This window comes from Strix uralensis, chromosome 16, assembly GCF_047716275.1.
Source record: "Strix uralensis isolate ZFMK-TIS-50842 chromosome 16, bStrUra1, whole genome shotgun sequence".
Classification (NCBI taxonomy): Eukaryota; Metazoa; Chordata; class Aves; order Strigiformes; family Strigidae; genus Strix; species Strix uralensis.
The window spans coordinates 1804223-1825253 of NC_133987.1; the positions used below are offsets into that span (position 1 = coordinate 1804223).

The 21031-nt window shown below is 47.9% G+C and overlaps 2 protein-coding genes across 29 annotated transcripts in view; one reads left to right on the forward strand and one right to left on the reverse strand.

Moving 5' to 3' along the window:
* Window positions 1–1263: 1263 nt before the first annotated feature.
* Window positions 1264–3376, forward strand: MRPS34 (mitochondrial ribosomal protein S34). Its single transcript, XM_074886312.1, has 3 exons — window positions 1264–1664; window positions 1743–1785; window positions 2657–3376. Exons 1-3 carry the CDS (start codon window positions 1347–1349, stop codon window positions 2932–2934), a joined length of 639 nt encoding a protein of 212 aa, XP_074742413.1. The 5' UTR covers window positions 1264–1346; the 3' UTR covers window positions 2935–3376.
* Window positions 3377–5963: 2587 nt separating this feature from the next.
* Window positions 5964–21031, reverse strand: part of MAPK8IP3 (mitogen-activated protein kinase 8 interacting protein 3) — a 76369-nt gene continuing 61301 nt past the window's right edge. For 26 of the 28 annotated variants that reach the window (XM_074886612.1, XM_074886609.1, XM_074886601.1 and 23 more), the window contains 14 exons: window positions 20503–20664; window positions 19434–19599; window positions 18784–18969; window positions 17981–18167; window positions 17063–17185; window positions 16707–16787; window positions 16108–16175; window positions 14527–14675; window positions 13536–13707; window positions 13309–13422; window positions 11845–11883; window positions 9863–10042; window positions 9463–9606; window positions 5964–8898 (listed from right to left, as the gene is read on the reverse strand). In XM_074886612.1, the coding sequence (XP_074742713.1) occupies window positions 8777–8898; window positions 9463–9606; window positions 9863–10042; window positions 11845–11883; window positions 13309–13422; window positions 13536–13707; window positions 14527–14675; window positions 16108–16175; window positions 16707–16787; window positions 17063–17185; window positions 17981–18167; window positions 18784–18969; window positions 19434–19599; window positions 20503–20664 (1893 nt within the window). In that variant the 3' untranslated portion in view covers window positions 5964–8776. The remainder of the gene's footprint in view (window positions 8899–9462; window positions 9607–9862; window positions 10043–11844; window positions 11884–13308; window positions 13423–13535; window positions 13708–14526; window positions 14676–16107; window positions 16176–16706; window positions 16788–17062; window positions 17186–17980; window positions 18168–18783; window positions 18970–19433; window positions 19600–20502; window positions 20665–21031) is intronic. The other 2 variants (XM_074886615.1, XM_074886596.1) reach the window with 1 other exon arrangement.

Consider the following 21031-nt stretch of genomic DNA (forward strand, 5'->3'; position numbering starts at 1 on the left):
AGATGCTGTCTCTAGCCGACTGTTGTAGAGTTGTATCAAGTTTTTGCAGATGACTCGCTGTGGTTGGCATTGCCCTTTGTTTCTGTGCATCTGACTGAGCCAGTTTCACAATTGTTCAAGTATTGTGTCCTCTTCTGCTCTGTGCCCTCAGAAACCTGAATGTAGGTGCCTTAAAGGGCACGAGCTTCATATCTGTGCTGCGTAGCCCTAGATATGAGCTACCCACTCTGTACCCTGAAATAAGTGGTTTAATTGCTCTGCTTTTTCTCCCAGATTTGGGTAGATTGAGGTCGAGTATTACTCTAAATCAGTGTTTGTCAACTTAATCAGGTTTGTTGTCCTTGTTACAACTCCCCTGTCCTTTTTCAAGAGATGCACCCTATGAGGATAAAGTATTTTAAGAGCATTAACAGCCTTTAAAATGTGTTTTACTTGTTGTGTAGCACACACCCCCTGCCTCTGACTTTTCCTCCATACATTGATCTTGGCTGCTGACAAAAACCACTCTGTATGCCTGAATGCCTTCAGTAAAGGACTCTACAGCAATACTGGAATGGATGTGTTTCCTTCAAGATAAGATACGGGTTTAGAAAGAAAAAACCCTTTCTCCTGGCAGGTCTAATTTACCAGCCTGTAGCCAGAATCCAGGGGCTATGGATTTTTCACTCTCTGCTGCTGGCAGTGGTTCCAGTTTGCACGGCTGTGTCGCACTGGTGCTCCGTGGCTGGAGCGGTTTGTGCAAGGGGGAGTTTGTCTCACCCCTGGGGACAGAGTTTGGAGACCCAGCTCTTGGCTCAGCTTCTGACTCCAACCTCAGGCAGACCTTCAACACTGCTTTAACCTTCCTAAAACCCACCTGAGTGATTTACACTCTGGATTTGAAAGTTCCCTTCTCCAGGGCCTGAAACAGGTGAATCTGTTCAAACAGATTTTTCTGTCGCAGGCTTTCAGTTACTCGGATCCACCTCAACACCCAAGGGTGCTGAGCCGAAGGGGCTGCCCAGCACATTGACACGTCAGGGTGTCCCTGAGCCGCGCCGAGAGCCCGGGTGTTTCAGCCGTGGCTCTCGCCCGCAGCGGGACAGAGGCCGTGCCGGCAGCCCCGGGCTGCTCGGGGGACCGGGGCCCGGCCCGAGGGCGGCGGGGCGAGGAGCCGCTCTGGTTGCCCGCGGCCCCGCGGGGCGGCGGTTCCGCGGCACAAGGGTTCCGCCGCGGCACGGGGAGCGTCCGTCCCGTCCCGTTCCGTCCCGTTCCGTTCCGCCGCGGCGGGCGGGGCGGGGCGGCTTCCGGGCGACACGGGAAGCGGCGGGCGGCGCGGCGGGGTCCCGGCGTGGTCGGCCGGAGCCATGGCCCGCAAAAAGCTGTATCGGCCCATCGCCGCCATGGCCAAGAAGATCCGCGAGTACCGGGCGCTGAAGAACCGGCCGCGGGAGTCGCAGCGCTTCGCGCTGGACTACGAGACCATGCGGCGGCCGCTGACGCAGAAGCGGCTGCCGGTGCGGGCCTGGGAGGACGTGCGGAACGAGAACCGGCTCTTGGCGCTGCTCTGCCGCCTGCCGCGCTTCGGCGTGGGCCGCACCGTGACCCGCAAGTCCTGGCTGTGGGCGCACGACGAGCCCTGCTACTGGGTCATCACCAAGGTGAAGGTGGACTACACGGCCGAGGTAACCGCCGCCCTGCCCGGGGCCCCCACCCCCCTCCCCGCCACCTCCCGCCCTCACCGGTGCTTGTTTGCTTTGCAGAACATGGACCATGGAAGAGCTTGGGGCTACCTGACCTTCCGAGGTAAAAGCGGCTGCCTTGGGGCTACCTGACCTTTCCGAGGTTTGGAGAGAGCAGCGGTAGGCAGGACCCGAGAATAACGGGGCGGGGGAGAGCTGCAGCAAAACCGCAGCCTTCCTGCTTGGGAAATTTGTTTTTCTCAGATCTGCTAATCAGAAAAGAAGTTCTCCATGTTTCAGTTTCAAATGCTGGGGTCTAGCCCCCACTGAATGCATTGCTAAGGAGCGTAGTGTGAGAGGCAGTGCAGGCTGACCCGGAGGAAGGAGTGCACCAACAAGGGATGAGATGAGGTGACAAGACGCTTTTGAGACTTAGAAAGCAAGACACACAATGAACACGTGAAGGTATTCCAGGTAAATTCGTCAGTAAAACAAGAGTGATGGCAAGTAAACTTATGTTACTGGGATTTAAAATTAATGCTTGGAGTTCAGTGAGTGAATTTCCCTTTTAAAAGCTCCTTTATATCAGGCAAACAATTGTTGCTTACTAGAGCTTCTGAAACATTTCTCAAAGGTTTTCAAGTTGTTGGGTATTTTTGACATTAAATTTCCCAGGGAACTTTCATCAAGTGTAGAGAGAAACTACTCTTGTTCCTTAGCCGTGAAAACTAAACCAGAGAGAGATGAAGTGACATTTTAAATTAAGAGAGGGAGTCAGCCACAGAATTGGAACAACTGCCTGTAGTTCTTTCAGCCTGTTTCTGTGTGGATTTCCAAGGACAGAGCAGGGAAGATACTGTCTGATCCTTTGAAAACTTCCTTTACTATTGCCTGTTGCAGCATTTTTGATACCAGGGTGTTGACACTTGCTGCATTTCCTGGAGGGAGTTTATTGTCAGTAGTGTTGTCCATGGGTGTTCATCATCTTTTCTCAGGCAAAACCGAAGAAGAAGTGAGAGAAATCGACAAACCCATGTACCATGACTGGCGTATGGTGCCCAAGCATGAGGAGGAAGCCTTCAAGAAATTCACCCCAGTGTTGGAGGAGACCATTCGGTACCTTCCATACCCGCCTCTGCTCCGAGCCATGATCCTTGCGCAGTGGCAGAAAGAGGGAAAACCAATCACAGAGGAGCCAATGATTGATTTGGAGAAGGTCATGGCCTCTCCCCGTCAGCGTGCAAAGAAAAAAGCTACAGGGACACCCGTATAAAGACTTGTTCTGTGTCCTGAGCTGCCTACGTGCTCTGTTTGTTAGAAGCAGATCATCTTACAGAAGATCCCCTTGTCCACTGTGGTGTGGTGTGACCAGGTGTCCTAGCTTTCTCCCCCCAGCCCTGTACAGCCACCTCATCTGAAAGGAAAGATGCAGATACGCTCAGATTTTTTTTTTCCATAACTTTGGTCTCAGTCAGCAGAGGAACCTTCTTGGTTGCCTGTATAGTATCTGAATGCATAGCTCCTGTCATCCAGCTACAATGCTTTGGAGCAGTTGCCCTTACAGCCTGAAAATTAGGTTTTTAAGAACATTTTTCAGATAATTTGGGTCCTGCCTATAAAAGAGAAAAATGACTGAGAATATAACGTTATTTCACAGAGCTGTGTACAAATGTATCTACTAACAAAAATAAATGTTTTCTTATTTCTGCAGCACAGTTCTAAGAAAACTTGAGGGTTTTTTTCAGCGCATGGAGATCATCGTGAGGTCCAAACGCAGAGCTTTTTAAGAGACTCTTTACCAAGGTTTAAGAGACCTTACAAATAACAGGTACAGCCTCAGATTTCTCTTAACTGCTGCAGAATCATCTGGGTTACTTACATACGATAGCAATGAAGAACACAGGAGGAACACAACTTTACTTTGGGTACTAAGCTTATCCAAAGCTATCCATCTCCTATTCCCGGAGATGGCTGTCAGGAGATAGGAGAAATCATTTTAATTCTGGTGATGCGAAGTATACAGGATTGGCTCTTGCTATTTGAAGCCGATGTCAAATTACCATCAGTTCCAGTGCAGTGTGTTGTGCTGAACGTTACAAACATGCAACTCCTTAGTGCAGTTCTTAGCATTTCATTTTCTCTTGCGGTGGCTGTGGATTCTGCTGCTGTGTCAGCAACTGCTGGAGCTACCCTAGTCTGGGTGTGGGTGGAGGGGGCACCAGAGCTGTTCTGCTCTGTAACCCCACAGATCAGCTCTCTGCAGAAGCAGCTCTTTCGTTCTTTCATCTGCTCTAGTGGGTAGTCAAGAGGTGCTGTTCCATTTGCTGCAGCATCCTGAAATCACAAGTAGCCTGAAGAGATTTACTAAGGGAGAGCAAAAACTGGACTCTGCCCTACCCAGTGTGCCTGGTGGGACAGGAACACGGGAAAAAGGCTGTCACCAGGCAGAAGCAAATGGATCAACGAAATGGCTACCTGAGGTTCCTCACCAGAGGATCCTATGGGATAAGAGGGAAGGCTTTTCATGAGGTAAAAGCCAGTCCTACGACAAGGCAAGAAGGCTGGGCAGAGCTGGGCTCTTGTCCCTGTGTTGTGGCAGGAGTGCTGCAGGGCACATGCCAGGGCCGGTTCTCTGGCTTCAGAAGCCAGGGGAAAGGCCAGGGGAGGGAAAATTGGGAGTGTTGCTAAAAGCACGAACAGTTTGAGGGTGTGACATCCCACTGCAGCTGAATAGAAAGGAGCTTCTCTGGTTTTCATAGCCTCTGCTGCCAGCTGCTGGGCTGAGCTCGTGCCTTCCTGTCCTTACCGTGATTGAGGTGCTACTGAACCAGCACAGAAACCGAGGACGAGCGAGGTGGGGAAGGAGGTGTAGATGTTAGATGGGAGAAGTAGAACAATGCAGTCCTCTGTCCTGCACAGCCAGGAGCTGAACACAACCCCAGCACAGGCAGTGCCCTCCCTGACAGCACACAGGCCCACAGTCTGACTACAGTGGGCAGAGCCAAGTGCTGGTAACAGGGTCCACCAACAGCCCCAGACAAGGCAAGAAATGACCCACGACCAGGGTCCATCCAGGAGCAAAAGCACATGGAGATAATCCACCGTAAGGCATAAAATCATGCAATGGCTTGGGTGGGGAGGGACCTCTGAAGATCATCTAGTCCAAACCCCCAGTCCAAGGGGTGCATCCAGGCACAGTCACAGCATGGCTCGGGCAAAGACTGAAGGCTGCAGCTGGTGCTTTGATGAGCCGCCTGGGCCATGGGTGGAAAGGGCCCATGTATGGGTGGGGGCCCAGGTGGGGCTGCTGCTGCTGACCTCAGGGCTGTAACACTTAGGAGGGTGTCTTCACACAAATCCCTGGGCAGCCTGAAAGCCCTGTGTGGTTATGAAGGTCCCCTTCTGGAAAGCTGCACAGCCCTCATTTGCCAGGTGTTGGATTCAATGCCTGGAATATGCTGGGAGCTCTGCCAGGACCCTCAAACCTGTGCATTAATCTCCTGGATCTTTTAACAGCACAGGGGTGGCTGCCTGAAGGATGATGGTGGTGAGCCCCTTCCTCAGCCACCCGGGCGGGTGCCAGACATGGCTGCAATGCACCCAGTGCCCTGCTCAAACTGCTCCTGGCTGTACCGAAGGGTGCAGTGCCAGGGGTCCCAGGGCCTGTTTCCAAACATTGTGGAGATGCTTCTATGAACCCAGGCAGCACTGCCTGCTGTACTTCACCCTGGCCTGCACAGGACAGCAGCACAGCTGTTAGTCGTGGAGGTGACTCACCTTAGGGACTCCTGCTTAGGGCAGAAGCCAATCCTGGCATAAGGAGGTAGCTCCCTTGTCTATTACTGCTATGTACAGCCCTTGAATTAATGCAGTTCTACAAAATAAATACGAATGTGTCTAAGTGCTGCTGGGACTAAGAGGAACTCACTTCCAGCAGTGCTGAATGTCACTGATTCCTGTGGGACTTTGTGAAGTACCACCCTGTATTGACAGGGAACATCAGCAACTCCAGTGTTGAAAGCTGAGCCTGATGTGTTAACCCTGAAGGGGACACCAGGAGGACAGCTGCAGCTAGCCAGCACCTAACAGTTGTCTTTTCTGCCTTTTATTTCTGACACTAGAAGCTACAGATTGCACCGTGGCTTGCAGGAGCAGCTCCTCTGCTCTGGCAGTAAGCAATCCGCACCTCATTTCTTGCCACTGAACTGCTCAGTGGTGAACACGAGCTGCCATTCCCACCCTTTATTAAAGACTGAGTGTAAATCCCAGTGCCTTTATAGGAATGAGATGTCCTGCACTTGCTGATGTTAACACATTTATTACATACAGAACAGATATGGTTTGTTGTTTGATAGCATAGGGGACAAAGCATGGGAACATATTCATACAGCAGTCTCTTTACAGAATGCCATCTTCAGACCAAATAGCGGAGTTTACAGGCCTTAAGACACTTTTTAAAATCCTTTTGTAACATACAAGATACTTTACATACATCACAGTGGAGATATGACAGGGAAGTGTATTGAAGCCAGTCAGTTCTCACCTTGCTGCCCAGCAGCCACCAAATGCCCACAGGAGCTGACAGCAGAGGCTGGTTCTACTTAGTTGTAGCTGCCCCTCTCGGACATGTGCTTCTCTTGGAGGAAAACATGCACTGAGCTGGAAAGGAACCTGTTGGTAGAGGCCCGAGACTGGTTTCCTTATGTTGCCAGGGCCCAGTGGGTGACAGGAGACCAAGTACTGTCACTTCAACTGCTAAAACCAGATACAGAACAAACAGTAAGAGGTAAGAATGTTGCAATTCTGTATTTTCCTATGGAAGAGTTGATAGAGCTAAAGAACTGGGCCTACTAGGGCTTTTTTTCCCCCCCCCTTTAATTAGCCCAAATTATGAAGTTTACCTGGCCCTAACTGGTGAACTGTTACGTATCTGTGGACTCTGTGGTCTAAATGTTGATCTTGTTAACTCTAACGCACTCTTGACTTGTGATCCGAAGAGTTCTTCCTAGCAGAAAGCATTCTGGGAAAGTGAGAAGCCTGGCACGGTCAGCAATGCCCTGGAGAAATGTTCCTGGTGAGAGGTCCCCCCGCATGCAGGTGGCGGCTCCAGGTGTCCCTTAGGCAAAGGCCAGCCCCCAGCCCGGTGTGCCAGTGGCTGGAGGACAGTGTCACCAGCACTGCTCACAGGCAGCGTGGGCACCGCGGTGGCTCCAGAGGCCTCTGTTCTCCAGAGATGTCCTCTTGCCTCCTTGCAGGGGAAACATATACCCTAGCCTTTTCTCAACTGTGTATCCAAAAATCATTTCAGTGCTGCTGCATCGGGACAGATGCCATGTGTCAGAGCTTCCCCGGGGAATACTGCACACCTGCAGCACACAAGCAGCTTTAGACCACAAGACCTGGGGGCAGCCTGGTCTGTGGCATCAAGCACAGGACACAGCTGGGAGCTTTCCAGAAGGTGGAGGCTTCCCCCAGCTGTCCCCCTACCACCCCACTGGCACAAGGACATCCCTGTGAACCCCAGAGTGTTGCACAGCTCAGGAAGAAACAAGATGACCACCAGAAGCTTCCAAATTCATCGCTAACAACTGGTACTCGCTCTAGTCCTGCACATGCAGGAGGGATTATTCAAAGGAAACGGAACTTGTCCTTCTGAAGACAAGACTCTTACCGCTGTCAGAAAGGGAGGACCAACCGTTGCCTCTACATCTGGAGCTGCCACGTTCTGCATCTGGAGCTCAAAACTGCTCTCCCTGGTCCCATTTTTTGCTGCTTCTCTTGTAAGCAGGATGCAGATTTGCAGTCCCCTAGAACTGCTTACACAAGGAGGGCCATGAGATTTTTTTTCTCAGGGGTTGTCAATCCTTTTCAGGAGTCAGAAACTTCCAGCTTTTCAAACTACTCAGTAACAAAGTCAGTGCTCGCTATGTCAGGTAAAAAAGGTCGGGAGACCTGGCCTCAATTCCTTTTTCTCTGTGACCTCAGGCGAGACACACATACCCTGATGGCACCTACACAGTCTTTCCTAACTGACAGCCACAGTGTGAAGGAAAACAGACATCTCCTTCCAGCAGCTCCTGGGATGGGGACAACCTATGAGTCAAGGTGATCTCAATGTGTTAATGCAGAATTCACAGCAGACCAACATCATCTGCCCTCACCTGACGTTTTAAAAGCCAACAAACGCTATGCAGAGATAGCTTTCTCCCGAACCTTTCAGAATGAGCTCAAGAGTTCTTTTCCGCCTAGCATTTTTGGAAGGGGGAGTTAAAAGTATTGCTGCCTTTTCTGCTCTTAAAAAAGCAAAGTTCCAGTACCCCTTTGCTACCACAGTTTCCAAAGGCCCTGTGGCCTCCATGATCAAACACCCGTCTCCTATCTGAGGCTACCAAACAATCCTCTCTGGACACACACAGTCACTCAGCACATGACTGCTGAGACGACGACAGCAGAGGAGGTAGACTTTCCATCTGCAGGTATGGAGGATGTGTTCCCCACAGTAATGGCACTGCTGCCTTCTCCAGCCAAGCAGCAGAAGCGCTGCCCAAACCCTGGTACTCCTGTCTATTGAGGGTTCCTTGGACCTGGCTGCTCTCAGTCCGTGGGACATTATTCTGTGCTTACAGGTGGATAAGGTGGAGAGTCCACTGGTGAACTAGAAAGGATTTCTGCTAGGGTGCTGTAGAAGTTGTGATTCACCACCAGTGCTTTGGGGGAGATGCCAGGGGGACGTACTTCTTTCTCATGCAGGTGGGAGTGAGGCAACCTGCTGGAGAACCTGAGCCACCACCCCTCCAGCTGCCAGCTCCCGTGCGCCGGGCAAAGGCTTTGCACAGTTCTAGCTCCAAGCTCCACTTCATCGATGCGCTGCCATGTCTCTCCTTGTAGATGCCAGCTCTAGAGCAGAACAATAATCCAACCACGCAGAAAGCGCACAGGCCCAAGATGAAAGCTGCAAGTTCAGAGGTTAGAAGGGGGTCACAGTCCGAGGCAGGAGCCGTTGCAGTTGTCTGGGGTCGGTTTCCAGCAGTAGGTATAATGCAGGCATTCTGTATGTACATCTTGGCATTCAGGCGGGAGGAGGGACACTTAGATTGGTGGGAAAGGAGAAATTCTCACTCAGGGATATAGGATACCTGCCACACAATAATGTGGCTCCTTTCAGCCTTGGAAAGTACTGGCTTCACCTGGGTGGCGTCTCCTGCATTCTCCTCTGTCTCATCATCTTCTCCATCCCCTGAAGACAGAAAACAGAGAGTAGAAAAGGCAAGAAAGAAAATCCCAAATTGTACTGCTCTGGAATGCTTCCAAAGAGGCTAATATCCCTGTTAGAGTCTCAGCAGTCTGACAACAGCCAGCATGAGCTGAGACCTTCCTTTATGCCTGGAGAACATTTATAGCAACATGGTGCTTTTCTGAAGCAGGACTGTATTGGTGGAACAAACCATCTCCAGTACTAGGAAAAAACCACCCTTCCTTTTGGGGAAGCCAATGTTTACAATACAGGCAGCACAGGCGACCACAGTGAGGCAGCAATGTTTGAAGTCAGTGGCACAGACAGTTTTATTTCCAGGGCCATTAGCGCAGACTGTGTGGCACTGCAGGCACAGGCAGGGGCACAGGGTTTGGCAGCCTTGTGCCATGCAAGGAAAGTGCTTGCTCTCTGCCCTCACAGCCAGAGGCAGGAGAAACAGAGAGCAGTACTTTTCAGATTTCGCTCCCCACAGAAGCAATCCCTCTCTCCACGACCACGGCCCTGCAGCCCTCCCCGTTCCGGATGCCTCACACCACAGGCGCTCACCGATCCGGAAGTCGATGTACCCTTCTCCTCCGCTCAGCACCAGGACGTTCTTCAGCTTCTGCCCCTCAGTCTCTGTGGCCGCTGTGCTGGGGTTCTCCGAGGGGCTGTCCAACACGCTCCCATTCAGGGTTGCTAGGACATTGCCTGGGAGAGGACAGAGGTGCTGTCAGTGCCTCTACTCAGCCTCCAGGCAGTTAACACACACACACACACACACACACACACACACAGAGGAAATCTAGAAGTCGGTGCTGTTTAAACTCCTGATGTCTGAGCCACAGGGATCTGCAAGCGCTAGAAATGGCACAGACAGCCGCCTGCTGCAGATCAGCTCAAGCTCCTGCCGCAGCATGGACGGCAGCACAAGGCCCTCACAAGGAAGGGCTGTGCTCCTCCTTACCAGGCACAGAGACGAAGAACTTGACAGCATCACGGTGGCCATGGAAACAGAGCTGTGCCTGAGCCATGGAGCAGTAGGGAATGAAACTGCTGGCAGATTTGTCACTGTTGTCATCACCATAGACGTGGATGACCCCGCCAGAGCGGCTGCCCTCTCCAGAGGTTGGTGAGGTCTTGTTGGCTGGGGACAGGGAGGAGGAATATTGTCAGCAATGGCTTGGAGTCCCATTTACAGAAAGGATTGAATCAAAGAGAAAACTCATGAGCCATGAAGGAAAACCTTTAAAGGTGAAGGTCTCTTTAAAGGTCTTGTGTAAAGGATGTGATGGAGGAGACCACACTAGACTATACAGTCCCTCTCTCTTAGGCTGGCAACAATCCACTCATAATAACAAACTGTTATTTTCTCATCCAATCTAGTATTTGCCTTCTAATGAGGCACACATCCCTGGAGGTGCTGGGCAAGAGTGACCTTAGGGCAAGCTAGACAAGGTCTCTGAGGTGTCCCACTGAAGGCCTCTTCAACAGCAGCAATCCTCTCCAGCCTCCAGAAATGACCTACAGTCCTAGGATCAACCCTGGTCTTTTGTACCTGGCAGGGTATCCAAAAATGTCCACTGTACCCATGAGACATTAAGGGCACCTGGAGGAGAATTACTGCTATTTTCTGGATTGGTGAAGTTGCTCAGTTTCCAAGTCAAGTCCTTTGCTTACGCCAAGCTGTGCCTGGTGAAGGCCTCTCAGCCCAGTAAATGTCACAGCAGTGGAGGTCGTTGCTTAGTCCTTCATTTTAGCCGTGACACCAGAAGATCATCTGAAAGATGTTCACCATCCACAGCTTCCAAGGATTTCAAGGTGGGCTCAGGGGCCGGCATCAGAATGTGAATGCTTCCACTCACCAAGGAACAGAGACCAGTGCTCAGAGCTCAGGATGGGTGATGCTTTCCTTCCACATGCACCCACATCAGTAAAACAGAAACAGTACTAAAATCAGAAGCTTTCACTTCCTGTGAGAGAACTGAATTGCTTAATTATCTGTATTATGGCTTGGGCTGGATTTCAATTATTAAGTAACTTGGACAAAGGAGACTTTTACCTATCAGGCTCAAGCCAGGATGGCGAGACAAGTACAAATATTTTGATGGAAGAATGAAAATCAGTGTGTGCAGGGGGAAGATCCCCAAAATGAAGGCTCTCTGCACCTCTGTGCTTTGGTTTGCTGTGAGCAGCTATGACTGGATGAGTTCATCTGACTGACAGACAGGGCTGGTACTAGCACCACTTCTTGTTCAGTATCTGGCTTCTTACTGCAAACCAGTATCAGATGCTTTAAAAGGAGGAGACACATGTTGACAATGCTTCTGGACAGCCACAGACATGTGTTACTATGAGAAAAAAGTACTCGTTTCTGACCATGGAAAGGCAAAGATAAGCATAAATTTGAACTCAGAGCCTGCCTTAACTGGCACAAAACCAAATAATTCTTAATGTTTATCGAAGTCCCCTCTGATTAAAAGTCTTGGTTGATTACTTCCAGCTGGCAGGTGTCACAGCACCTACTGCCATTGGCCTGGAGCTGATGAGAGAAGCATCCTTGGAAAACCAAGGATGACCAAGGAAGACCTTGGAAGAAGAGTCTACTCCTGCTTCCTGGAACTCTCTGACTGAATGAACCTTTACAGTCCCATCTCAAACCTGGCCTACCACAATCAGGGAACTACTGATGAAGAAAAGTCCTCTAAACACAAAAAAACCCAGAGGAATGGCTGATGAGATGGATGAAAGTGGTTTTAGCCATGGGAAATGAGGATATTTACATTACTGTCTCTGGTCGCTTTTCTCAGATGCAATTTAAAATGAAAGAGTGATGAGGAAATATGGATGGAGAGAGCTGAATGGCAGGATGGAAGGGTGGGAAAGCGACTGCAAAGGTGAATGGGTGCGAAAGGAGTGAAAGCTGAAGGGAGGAGGCAATGGACTTACCCCGGAGCCCAAGGAGTTGGCCTCGGTGGAGGACTACAGCTAGGCACAGGCAAGGAGTGGGAACACAGAAGGGCACAGGGAGAGACAGGCAGGACGGGAAAGAAGAAAAAGGTGATTACTGGGAGAAAATTCAGGGAGCAACAGAAATGTATAAAACCTAGAGAAACCACAACAGGAGCTACAGGCTCAGATCAATTTATACCAACACTGTTCTTGCTCAATTTCCTCTTATCTTACAAGGACAAATGTAACATCTGAGATGAGAGAGGGACCATGGTCCCAAGGAGCCATTGCTAAGTTCCCAGTGAGATCTTACTGCTTACCACATTTTTACAGAAACACCAGAAGATAATGCAGCTGGTTTACTGCAGGGAACAAGTTTAACTCAGAATTAGGACAGCAGCCCCAAGAAAGAATGGACTTTAACACAGGGATTCAGAAATGAGACCGAGATTGCAATGCACAAAGACAACTGTGTCACTGGCTTCCTGGTGTCAGCCTCAGGCATCTCCAGATCCCCTAGCCTTAGAGGAGACCATCTCAGCCCTGACTTTCAGAAGGGTTACAACAGGTTTGCTCCTCTTATACAAGAGCCATTTGCTTCTCAGATTTCCTGCTAGCAGTGGTGAGAAAATGTTCATTTGGCTGTTTTCTGTTGAAAGCAGCTGCAATCGGCCTCAAGTCCTACTCCCCCATAATATGGAACAGACCTGCAAAATTAGATGCTGACTGGCAGGTACAGAACAGGATCACTAAGAGCTTCAACCAACCTTCCAGCTCCAGAGATACACCTATTAACTACTACTGCTGGGTCTCCTCATCAGGGTGGATTTGGCCCAGGATACCAATTTCTACTTGACTGATAAAGCTGAGCCCTAATTTGAGTAAATGAAGCTTTTCTAAGGTCAGTTTCTGGAAAATACTGTTACAGAGACGTTTAGATGTCTATGTCAAAACAAAATTTCCAGGGAGATCTTCCTGGTGACTTCTCATCCCATGGTCTCCTTTCAGAGACTTACTACAATTCCCAAAGCTTTGTTTCTCCTGGTTTCCAGCAGCTACAGAATCAGTCTGCTCTGGCAAGGTCATGCTCAGAAAAGAAGACTGTACGGATGGTAGAGATGTCATTGGTTCCCCAAGAAGGAAATGGCTTCTACTGAACTGAAAGGGACAGTAACAAATACTATTTGGTTTTAAACAGGTTGTCTGTTCAACTGAACACTTAATTCTTTAATAAGGAAGAGTTAAAACAAGTTCAGGACTGCTTGTACTCGGGGCTCTTCTCTCTGAACACTGCTATGATCAAAGGTGTGTCAGCTTTAGAGTAAAAACATCCGGAAAGCATTAACCTGCCGAAGCCATCTGCCAGGCTGCACAAATAACATGCAAAGGCATTCTTTTTTTTTTTTTTTTGGTGGGGGGGGAGGGCAGGGGGCAGAAGTATCTCCAACAGATGTCACTTACTCTCAGTCAGTGGAATGGAGATGACGACACCGTTCCCTGTCCCTACCCAGAGGCGGTTGCCAGCAATGAGCAGGGCTGTAATCCGCACGAAGGAGAAGCCCAGCTTCCCAGTGCCTAGTGAGAATGTGAGAGAGTTGGAGAGTCAGTTACGGCTCGGCTAATGGATTTTGATATCTCTTTGATCTCAGTAAGCAACAGACATTCACTGACAGCCCCTACTGCCTCACCTAGCATCTTGCTGACGTAAGGCTCAATGTCAACATCCTGCAGATGCTGATGGCTGTGGGCGTGGTAAAGCCTCAGAGTGGAGTCCAGGCGGATGGAAACCCACACCCCATCTCCAATCCACGCCAGCTGGCGCACCTGACTCTCCCGCCGAGGGTGAGCGTCAAAGGATTTCTGAAACGCCAAACAGGCATACCAATGTGAGTTGACAAAAGCTTTGCAATTATCTACGCATAGGTGCCACTTTCCTCAACTGAGATCACTTGTTTGGTTTTCAAAGCTCTTGGAGAAAATATCTTAATGCCAGCTGACCTCAGAAGTTCACTACAGTATACAGAAAATCCCTCACTTGAAGTGATGAGTTGTACAGCAGCTCTGTAGAGATTTGCAGACCAATTCAGGAGCAAGAACATTAGAAAGCAAGAGCTTTCAATGTGCTTGATAGAAAAGGAAAACACACAATTCCAGTATAAATTCCAAAGATCAAACTGCCTTGGCTCAGTGATGTCAACTTCAGATTCAGCACTTCTTCTCCCTTTGATTAGAATTATTCCAAGAATTGTCAAATACGTTTGTACCAACACCACTGTATTGAATTTCAACCAAAAGGCTCTAAACATCGTTTTTTTCTTAGGCAAGTGGAATCACCAGGGCTTGCTAACTGTACTCTTCCTTTGTGCCACAATGCCTACAGCTGGAGAAATCTCAGATCGTATATGCAGGGTAGCTGCAGAGCAGGCATGTACATTTGCACAGTATGGGGCCTCACTGACTGACAAGTAAAGGGAAAGAAAGTGCTCAGTTTGGACTTATCTGAAGATTTAAGCTCTGCAAAGGCAGGAAGGAATAAATACTCCCCCTGGCAGTTTGGATCCTACAGTCAGCAATGACAATACAAAGGTTCTGCATTTCCATACACTGCTGCAGAAAACAGCTATAAGAATAAATACAACACAAGCATGTGCATGCACATACACACTTTTGCTTTCTTACCTCAATCTGCATTGTCTTAGGCTGAATAACATGGATTTTGTTCTTGTAGCCACACCAGACTCTATCATACACAACAGCCATGCAGCGGATGGAATGGTGAGTGTGACCGAGGTCCATTAGGTGGTAATTACTGAGATCCCACTGACCATCTGAGGTGAAAAACAAGTGTGGAAAGATGCATCTCCTTCATGACATGTCAGTATACAACAGAATCATCTACCGTTCCAGGTATATCCAGGTATACAGGCTTAGCTAATACTCAAATGCTCATTTTGCTTATGTCTGTGAACTACCCATGAATCCATAATACTACTTCGGGCACAGCCTTATACTTACAAAACACATAACAATAAAGTTTAGTTTGGTGGACTGAAAGATCTCCAAATCAGGCTAATTTAAACGTTCTTTTATTGTAATGAAGTGAACAGGCTTCTCTAACAAGTACAACAAAAACAGCAGGGGAAAAAGAAAGACAGCCTAACAAGGCTATATGCAGAGACCTGAAAGGAAATGGACCTTGTGGTGAGGCTTCCTCCTACCACAGAAAGACAACATAATTTCCCTGAAGTGTCAAATCTAGGATAAGGAATCAATCTTCCTTCTCTCATGCTTATTTTCTAACTACCCTGGCAGATACTGTGCTCTTCACAGACAGGTGGCCTCTATGTCATGGAGCTTTAGCCTGTTTCTGATGGGAACAATTTTTATGTGTCAGGGGTCGGGCTTGAACTCATGACAAAGGGTGAATCAAAATTCAGATTGCACAAAACCAGAAATCTCTGTATGTCAGCTTGCTGGATAAACTGCTACACAGTGAATAACTAAGTTCTTAATATGCAAACATTAGTCACAGTTAGCAAATTCCCATGTACTTTCAGGCACGAACACAGCTCAGGAACTACTTAAGTCATAGGGAAACAAAACCTACAATAGTGAAGAGGACAAGAAATACAGAATTCAAAAGGTATCTTGAAGTGACAAGATTAAGGCACATTAGATTACTCAGTCATCTCTTCTTTGAAACAAGAAAAACTGACCAAGTGTAATGCAAAGGCTCCATTTATTTGGGACTTCCAGACAACCCCAGCTCTGCCTGCTGTGCATGCAGTCATCAGTGCCACTACTTACACGGAGTCCAACTTCTCTGGGAAGCATCAGGCCTGTCTGCAACTGCAGAGGGGATCTGCTCGGGCACAGCCTGAGCTGTGTGGAGCTCCCTGTGCACGCCCCGCTACAGCTGATTTGGGAATGCACAGTAACACCCATATGGCCCAAATGCATTAAACTTACCAAGCACCCCTCAAACAACTGCACAGCATATGTGTTCCTAAAAGCGTTGCATTTACTCTGCACGTGCAACACAGCACACACACGTTTCCGTTCAGAAAAGCTCAGGAAATGGTGTTAAAGCATGCCATAGATGTTTCAGGATAGAGATTACATGTGTATAATTGCTATGCATTTTAACCGTATGTTTGTACTCTGGCAAGCCAGCACCTTTCCTTCTCAACTCAGAATAGCATTTAATCCATTCCTACACTTTTGGCCAAGTTTAGTTTTCTCTATTACATGGACTCTTACCTTCTCCCCGGTGGAATATGGCTAGTGTTCCGTCAGCCAGAGCAACAAGGACCCTCCCTTTCACATGCCTGAAATCACAGAAAAGTAAATACTTACAAAAATCTGTAGGAGTAAGGGACTAACAAATCCTTTCTGACATCCACACACACCATCTTTATGTTCTTTATTCCTATTCAGTTTAGCACTTGCAGGAACATCCTGCAAGGGCCAAGGGTCGTACCTCTTACCTTCGTTGTAGTAAGATCATCCATAAATTTCCCGTTGAGGTTAACTTCTCCTTCACACTACAAACTTCATCAATTTCAACAAATTCCACCTAACTTACATCCCAGTGAAATTTTGCCTTTCTCCTCCCCACTTATTTCCTCCTGATACATTTAGTACCTTATTCACTGAATTGGGTCAGGTCTGCAGTTGAGCAGGAAAACAGCTCAGTATGAGGCATTTCAATAACAAAAAACTTGGGAAACTTTCCTCACAAACCGATGCAATTAGAAGAGCAAAGAGAAAGATGACTCACAAAGAGGTGCTACCCCCATCTAAAATATCACTTAGGCACTGAACCTTCTCCTTCAGCAGCCCCTGGCATGCACACTTACACTAGACTCAGTACAGAGTCCTTCAGCTTTATCGAGTGCAGACACTTCTTCCAGTTGGATACAGCCGAGTGCACATAAAGCCTGTGAGAAAGGACAAATCGGGGAGGGTTAGCAGCAAGGCCCCACACCTTCAGCCTGACTAGGCTTGAGTCTTTTCTTCTGGTAGGAAAGACGGAGGTTAGGTAAGAAAGTGAGGTTAAATCCCTGTGCCTATGATGAGCTGAGGGCACAGAACAACAAGGAGCAATGAAAACCTACACCAGAAACAAGAAGTGAACTAAAGGTGTGCGGATATGAGACGTGGAGCCCAGAGAACCGAGGTGACAGAGACATCTGTCAGCCCAAAGGGAACCTACCAGCCGTTCTGTGCTCCCAGCCACATGGTGGGGGCAGCACTGGTGCAAGTCCCAGCAGCATCCCCATTCAACTCCTGATCTGGCAGTGTTGTGCTTGACTCTGTCTTCAGCTGCCCATTCTCCCTGAAGAGGCAAAAGAACATTGTTAGAGGCCTGAGGAGCAGCAATGGACAGAATGCTCATCTAGCTCACAGTCTGGCATTCACACGCAGGTAAGGGCCCTCGTATACCCAAATCGCTTCCTTCTCTCCAGTCTTTTTCAATTGCTTGACTCCCAAATCCACAATGTGCAAAACTTTCTTTTTTCCCCACCAATACAAATAGCAAGTACTTCAAATCTACAGAATTTAACTCAGTGTTTGGCAGTACTATTACATAAATAATATTTTCTCTGTTCATTTCCAACTTCAACAGAAACAACTTAGAACAACTTGGTGATTTAGGAACAAGACTTCCACCTTGCTCCTCAGGCCATCACATCAGACTCATACGTCTTAAGAATTTTTGGGTGGTGAATATGCTTTCTTCATTATCTTTACAGCACATTAGAGGTACTACTAGAATAAATCAGTTGTTGTTTTTACACACGAATCAATAAGCTCCTTCAGTAAGAACATTAAGTGTACATGTACTTTGGAAGATCTGTCTTAACAGCAGGTCTAAATTCATACTGAGAGATCAAGTATGTGCACTTGAACAGCTGACAAGTCTGCTGCAGGCTGAACCACGTTTATTTTCATTTCATTTCATTTCTCTCTCTCTCTCTCTCTATCATCCCATCTGTAATACTGTTTGGGCACAAAACTGAAAAAAAGTTTGACACCTTATCAGAAGAAAAGGCTGGTTCTCTTATCAAAAAACTCACAAAAACAGAGCTGATAAATAACTAAACTGGCACTTTGGCCCCAGACTGCCTACCCATTCTGCCTAAGAGGCGCCTGTGCAGGGACTGGATCTGTAAACACGTGCTCCGTGAGGGGCCCAGGCCGGGCCTGAGCAGGCTCTGCCTCACTTGTACCATTCTCTGGTACCTCCGTAGCTTCTGTTGCCTCCTCAGTAGACTGGGACTGGTTGATCTTCCCATTGCAGACAGCAGCCACCTCACCTAAAAGACAAAGAACAGTGTAAGACACACGATAATGAGCTGGTAAATTAGCTATACAGAAAACAGGCTGTCAATTTTTTAATTTATCCTTCCTTGCCAGATTCATCAAGCCCTGAGCCTGCACCACAGGCAGCAGATCATCCAGTGGTTTTTTCTGCTTGGATGGGGAACAGAGGCTATTTTAAAGTGAGGCAAAATCTGTGACTAGCAAAACATGAGAAGCTCTCCAGGGCTGCCCACTGCAGTACGGAGTCAGCAAGGGCATCATTACAGCTTTCATATGGGCTGAACTGACTTCACAGGAAGACATGGTTCACAGAAGAAAGCAATGAGAACAGAAGCAATTGTAGCAGGGCAAGCATCACCTGTCCAAAGTACTCTGTTACATGGTCCCTGCAACCAGGCTGCAGGATGTGGATCACTCACAGGAAAAAAGAGGGCTCTAAAGAGAAATGTTCCAAAAGGGCCTTTGGTCTTCCTTGTACCACATTAAGAAACTTCTTGAGGCCTCTGAAGTAGTTAACTCAGGAACAGGAGGATGCAGCTGTAAAACTGTAAGCTCGTATGGGACTAGCTACAATTGGATTGCCGCTAAGTTTTCCGTCCCAAAACTCACTCTGTCCCTTGTCCAGCACAGGTGTGTCACCACGCGAGGAACAGTTGCTTCGTGGCACATTGCAGCGGGTTGCACAGCCCACCAGCGTGATTCCTGCCAAGACACCATCTGTTCCAGAAGACTCTTCAGGATTTACATCTCCCTCCAGAAAGATCTCGCCTGGAGGATAATCACTCTCACTGGCCGCTGAAGGGCAAAGAACAGATTCTCCCATAAATCTAGCTGTCATTGCTAATTTAAATGTAGCAGTACTCCTGAGGTGACCTGAGGTGAATGGAAGATGCTGACCCTCAGGGTTCACTGCCCTGGGGAGGCACCACAGCATCAGTCCACATCACGGCGAATCCCCTCATCCCTAGCATCAACACCAGGCCAGCTACAGAGCCCTCCCAAACCTGGGCAAAGCTCACTCTTGCTCCCAAGAACCATCCTTTCCAGACAAAGGAACGACTTACTAAACGTTCAACAGTGAGGGATCTCCACGGAAAGGTCCTACAAGAAGGCAAGATCCAAGTTATGGTTTGGAGGGACAATTACAGAATGCAGCAGGGTCCAAGAGTTAGTTCTGAAGTGAGGACACTACATTTGTCACTCCTCAGTGGAGCAGGTGACCCTGTGCAGATCACAGCCAGTGCCTGGGCCCCACTTACCAGGGATGCTGGAGATGCAGAGCACATGAGCATTGCAGACAGTGAACTGGTCCACCACTGTGCCAGGCTGATTGGCATCAATAATTACAACTTTACTCGTTGACAGCGTACTAGTGAGGATCCAGACACGACTGGACGTGGCATCCATTTCATGGAGCTCTTTTGCCTTCAGGAAAGCAAACACACAGGCAGAATCAGTGCTTCTGATTGAGCATATTAGTGCTTGGCAACATTTACACATGCAAATACCACAATGCCAGCTTCAAAGAGCCAAGTCTCTTCCTAGCTGATGCAAATAAACAATATCAGCTATGCAAATTTCATTCACATTGCTTCACCAGTATCTAGAACATTGTCCAAAGAACCTATCTGGCTTCTTAGGGCAAGAGGAGTTTGGCCATTAATTTCTCTTCTGAGATGTCTGACTAGTGTATCACTGAACATTCACTTCAGACAGAATACCATGGAGCTGGGCTGCACTCAAGCTACCAGCTTAAGCAAGCTGATCTCAGAAGACTACAGGGCATTAGCATAAGATAGCTGTGAGAAAAAAAAACACAAACCAGAAAGGATAACACATTGTATTATTATCTGCAAATTACAGCTTGGGTCTTAAAAAAACCCACCACTTAAGACTTAAAAAACAGAGCTGGAATAAATCTCAAGAGCTTCAACTTCTGAAACAAATGGACTCACGGACTCTGCTACATCTATGTTCTTTTTAACAAAGCTTTGCCTGAGTTTATTTATGATTTTTTTAATTTGTAGTGATGAGGGCTCCAAAATCTTCCTAGCAACCTCATCAAACACCTAATTACCTTATTATTAGGAATTTTTTCAAAATTCCAAACGTTTCAAAAGTAGAAGTTGGAAAATTTTATCCTGGATTATTTATCCCAAATCACACAGAAAGTTACTGAAGAGCCAGAACACCACAACCCTGCCCAAGAGGATGCCTCAGAAGTACAAGTTAGAGCATTATATACAATGTATTGAGAGAGGGGGCATGTCAGGGACGGAATGAGAAAACACACTGGAGAGAAAAAAAAAATCCATTTTCTCTTCTGACCTTTTTCTTTTCAGGAGATGTATGGTTGCTTTTGTTGTTCTCGCCTTCCACTTCCCTATCACAGGTGAGGGGATCCCGTCCAGGATCCAATTTCTGCCCATTCCCAGGCTCCTGCTCCAAAGGTCTCCATCCCGTGAGATTGACTCCAGCTGCACACCACAGCTAAGTAACAAAAAAAGGAATCTTAAACTTAGAATTCTGGAGGCTCCGAGGTCTCTTTAAATTCAGACACCTTTGTAGAGAACTGTGGACATGTGTCAAACACCTAAAATATTTAGTTGGAAACAACAGATCTTGTTGACTTCTACTAGAAGACATAGTCAGATTTGATGGAGGTAAGATAAAGGTTCTCTGTAACCTAGAAAAATCACTGCTTTTTTAACAGATGTGCCTACAAGATTTAAAGAAAATAAAGCTAATAAATCAGGTGCATAACTGATAATAATAAGTCCTCAATTTTTCTGACTCTGGGGTTCCCAAGTCATTGTAGCAAAGGAAGCAGAACATGGCAGATGTTACCAGCTTGGGG

What these genes read in the sequence shown, in the direction of transcription:
- MRPS34 (XM_074886312.1), top strand. Translation starts at nt 1,347, where the DNA reads ATGGCCCGCAAAAAGCTGTATCGGCCCATCGCCGCCATGGCCAAGAAG. An exon ending in AGGTGGACTACACGGCCGAG is followed by an intron (nt 1,665 to 1,742) that starts GTAACCGCCGCC and finishes TTTGCTTTGCAG; the next exon opens with AACATGGACCATGGAAGAGC. An exon ending in GGGCTACCTGACCTTCCGAG is followed by an intron (nt 1,786 to 2,656) that starts GTAAAAGCGGCT and finishes ATCTTTTCTCAG; the next exon opens with GCAAAACCGAAGAAGAAGTG.